General features: G+C 42.0%; 1 protein-coding gene across 1 annotated transcript in view; it reads left to right on the top strand.

Moving 5' to 3' along the window:
- Window positions 1-3,165, top strand: part of LOC109544581 (RNA-binding protein lark) — a 6,889-nt gene extending 3,724 nt beyond the window's left edge. Inside the window, exons 2-4 of the mRNA XM_019914863.2 lie at window positions 936-1,614; window positions 2,250-2,602; window positions 2,891-3,165. Of these exons, the coding sequence (XP_019770422.1) occupies window positions 946-1,614; window positions 2,250-2,602; window positions 2,891-2,939 (1,071 nt within the window). The 5' untranslated portion in view covers window positions 936-945 and the 3' untranslated portion in view covers window positions 2,940-3,165. The remainder of the gene's footprint in view (window positions 1-935; window positions 1,615-2,249; window positions 2,603-2,890) is intronic.

Here is a 3,165-nt window from a genome sequence, read left to right as displayed (position 1 = left end):
ATTTCATTTAGCAAAGTCAACTTAGCAATTCAAGAATAATATCCAGCCGCGTTGTTCTGCAAGTTGAAAAAGGACAGAACTGATTTAACCGACCCGTATTTTATTTTTACTATGTCCTGTACGTTTCGCACATGCTCAGAACTTTTTGGCCGAAAAATCGAAATTTTAGTGCCGGCAGTCGCCGGTCAGCCAGTTGCAGCGCTACCTGCGTAACGCGGTGACAAGGACGCCCATATGATTGCCACCTCTCTTATTTTACTTACTCTATAGGTACAATACTGTACGAGAGACGAAAGTCGAAGTTCTCGGGCGCCCACTTTACGGAGTGGGGGGGCCTTCGACTTTCGTCTCGTGTACCGTATACAATGTTTCTTAATCTTCAGTGCAAATAGCAGGGAAAGGGATAATGTTTAAAAAAAACCTACTGTGAAAATATTGTCAAAACAGTCAGCTGACAGTCAAGCTGTCAGAAGACTTACTTCGAGTACATTTGTTGGCAGGAGTGTTAAGAAAGGTTCAAACTTATCTATAAATCGAACGTGTTCGTATCATATCACTTTATTATGCGTCCTGTAATCGGAAATGTTGAGAAATCGAATGGGTTTTGCCGGCACCACCGCAAGTCAAGGGCCGACTGCTCTGACGCCACATCTGTGGTTTCTTACCGGCTCGGCCCACGCATGACGTCAGAGCAGTTCGGCTTTAACTTGGCGGTGGTGCCGGTTTTGCCCATTTTCAGTTCGGATTATCCATACATCACTGTATCGATATTTATGTCGGAAAATTGTAGTTGTATTTTTAAAATAGTTGAAATCGACGGCATGACATGTGTTTATCGAACAGAATGAGCGGCCGGGCGTTTTCAACGCGAATGGCTACAGCACGCTCTTCTATTTTCTGTTTTATTGTTTTATTTGACGTGTTTCGACTTTCAGGCCGAACAAGATGCCGGGTTTTAGCACCGCGGGCACGTTCAAAATCTTTGTCGGAAACCTCGCCGAAAAAACCAGCGTATCGGAGCTTCGTCCTCTGTTCGAGAAGTACGGCAAAGTTGTTGAATGCGATGTCGTCAAGAATTACGGGTTTGTCCACATGGAAAATGAATCGGAAGGGCGCGAGGCGATCCAGCAACTTAACGGACAAATGATTAATGGTCAATCCATGAAGTGCGAAGCCGCCAAGAGCCGCAAAGCGCCCCAAACGCCGACCATAAAGATTTTTGTTGGTAATCTAACCGATAACACTAAAGCACCTCAGATACGGGAGTTGTTTAAAAAATTCGGAACGGTCGTTGAGTGCGACATCGTTCGGAATTATGGATTCGTACATCTTGAATCGTCGGGAGACGTAAACGAAGCAATTAAAGATTTAAATGGTCAAATTGTGGATGGACAGCCCATGAAAGTCCAGATTTCAACGAGTCGTGTTAGGCAGCGTCCGGGAATGGGTGATCCTGAGCAATGCTATCGTTGCGGCCGTGGCGGACACTGGTCCAAGGAGTGTCCTAAAGGAATGGGACCCGACAGGTTTCGCGAACGCATGTTCGGACGCGATCCTTACCCTCCTCCACCACCGCCACCATTCCTACGCGACCGGATGATGGGACGCTTTGGGGTAATACGCGATTTTAGTTTTAATTGTTTGTCCCTCACTTTATAGTCGCAACTCATTTATTTCGACTGAAACAACCCACCTACTGGGGTTATTAAACATGCTGCTGTAGCACAACTGCAGCTATACCTCGTAGATCTCTTTCACGTCTTAACTATTGAATTAAAGCATAATTTGTACATAGTTACGTTAGAGTAACTTAGTTGAATGCTACATAGTCATTACTTTTGATGAAACGATTATACAGAGAAGGAGAGGACAAACTGTTATCTGCTTAAATTAAAATATGTAATCCGTTTCTTTATGTTCTTGCTCAAAATAAATGCGTTACTTATTTCAATCCACCATTAGGAATCTTGGAAACGGCAAGACCCAGGGAGTCGGTAAAATCAGTATTTGTATATACTAGAGTTCAGAACCTTGGTATAAACTGGACTCTTTTAATTTTTTTAGAAATTCGGATAGTTTTTAAAAGCGAAATCTCAGGAAGCACAAAATAATTACTTCAGCCAATCTAAATGCCGGGCAAATGTCCTTTCGACACAGATTTCACCGACTAGCTAGCTTTTGCTACTTTCAAAGTTTTCCGATGAGTAAATGCTAGTTCTAATTTCATTTGTATTATTTTCTTTACCTAGGATGCGTATGACAGCTACTATGATCGTCGTTTTCCCGAGGATTCCCGCGACTTGTACGAGCGTAGGTACTCCAGCATGCCGTCGAGAAGCGAAATGAGCCTTCGAGGAGGCAGAGATTTCTTGCCTCCGCCATTACCCCCAAGACGGGAGCCACTACCTCCCATGCCCTCAATTGGTCTCAGAGGATCTTCGAGTGGACTGAGTTCCAGAATGGGCGAATCCAGCTTCTCTCGCAGTCCGAGTGATTATAGTATGTTCAGTAGACGATCGCCCCCTCCAAGTAGCTCTCTTGGTGGGTCGAGAATGAGCCGAATGTATGAAGATTTCAGCAGAGATACTTTTGACGATCGAAGGTAATATATTCACAATTGATTTATTTAGAAGTTTTAAACACATTTCCTGTTCCATTAAAGCAGTAGTGAACACGTGATGATTCATGGTGACAATCTCAGAATGGCTACTCTCGAGAAAGTCCTCAATTAAAATGTTTTTGTACTTGTCGCTTACAATGTTAAAACTGAGAACTAAATTAAATTTGTGGTTTCGGTTAAGTTGTCAAATATATTTAAAATTATATATTTATGGAATATAAAGACTTTACACTCTTAAAAGAAATGTATTGTAATCACTGCTTTTTGTAGACCACCAATGAGAGGACCATCACCCCCTAGGCGGTATGCCCCATACTAAAGCGGTTTTCCACATTCATCATTATTTACGTAACTGTAACTAAATATGCTATACATACACGATACTTTTTCAATAGAAATTCCTACTGAATCCACGATTGTAAATTAATTTTATATTTTGGGAGGAACCGACTACCTTTCAGGACATGACTGTTCATGTAGTTCTGTTTCATAAGCATATAGATTAATTGTCTGACATTTGATAATAAATTGCACACTGATATGAA

The sequence above is a fragment of the Dendroctonus ponderosae genome, unplaced genomic scaffold, assembly GCF_020466585.1.
Source record: "Dendroctonus ponderosae isolate FM_Combo_2020 unplaced genomic scaffold, Dpon_F_20191213v2 Dpon_F_20191213_2, whole genome shotgun sequence".
In the NCBI taxonomy this organism is placed as follows: domain Eukaryota; kingdom Metazoa; phylum Arthropoda; class Insecta; order Coleoptera; family Curculionidae; genus Dendroctonus; species Dendroctonus ponderosae.
The sequence above is the reverse complement of the archived record's forward strand: the minus strand, read 5'-3'. Positions and strand labels throughout refer to the sequence as shown.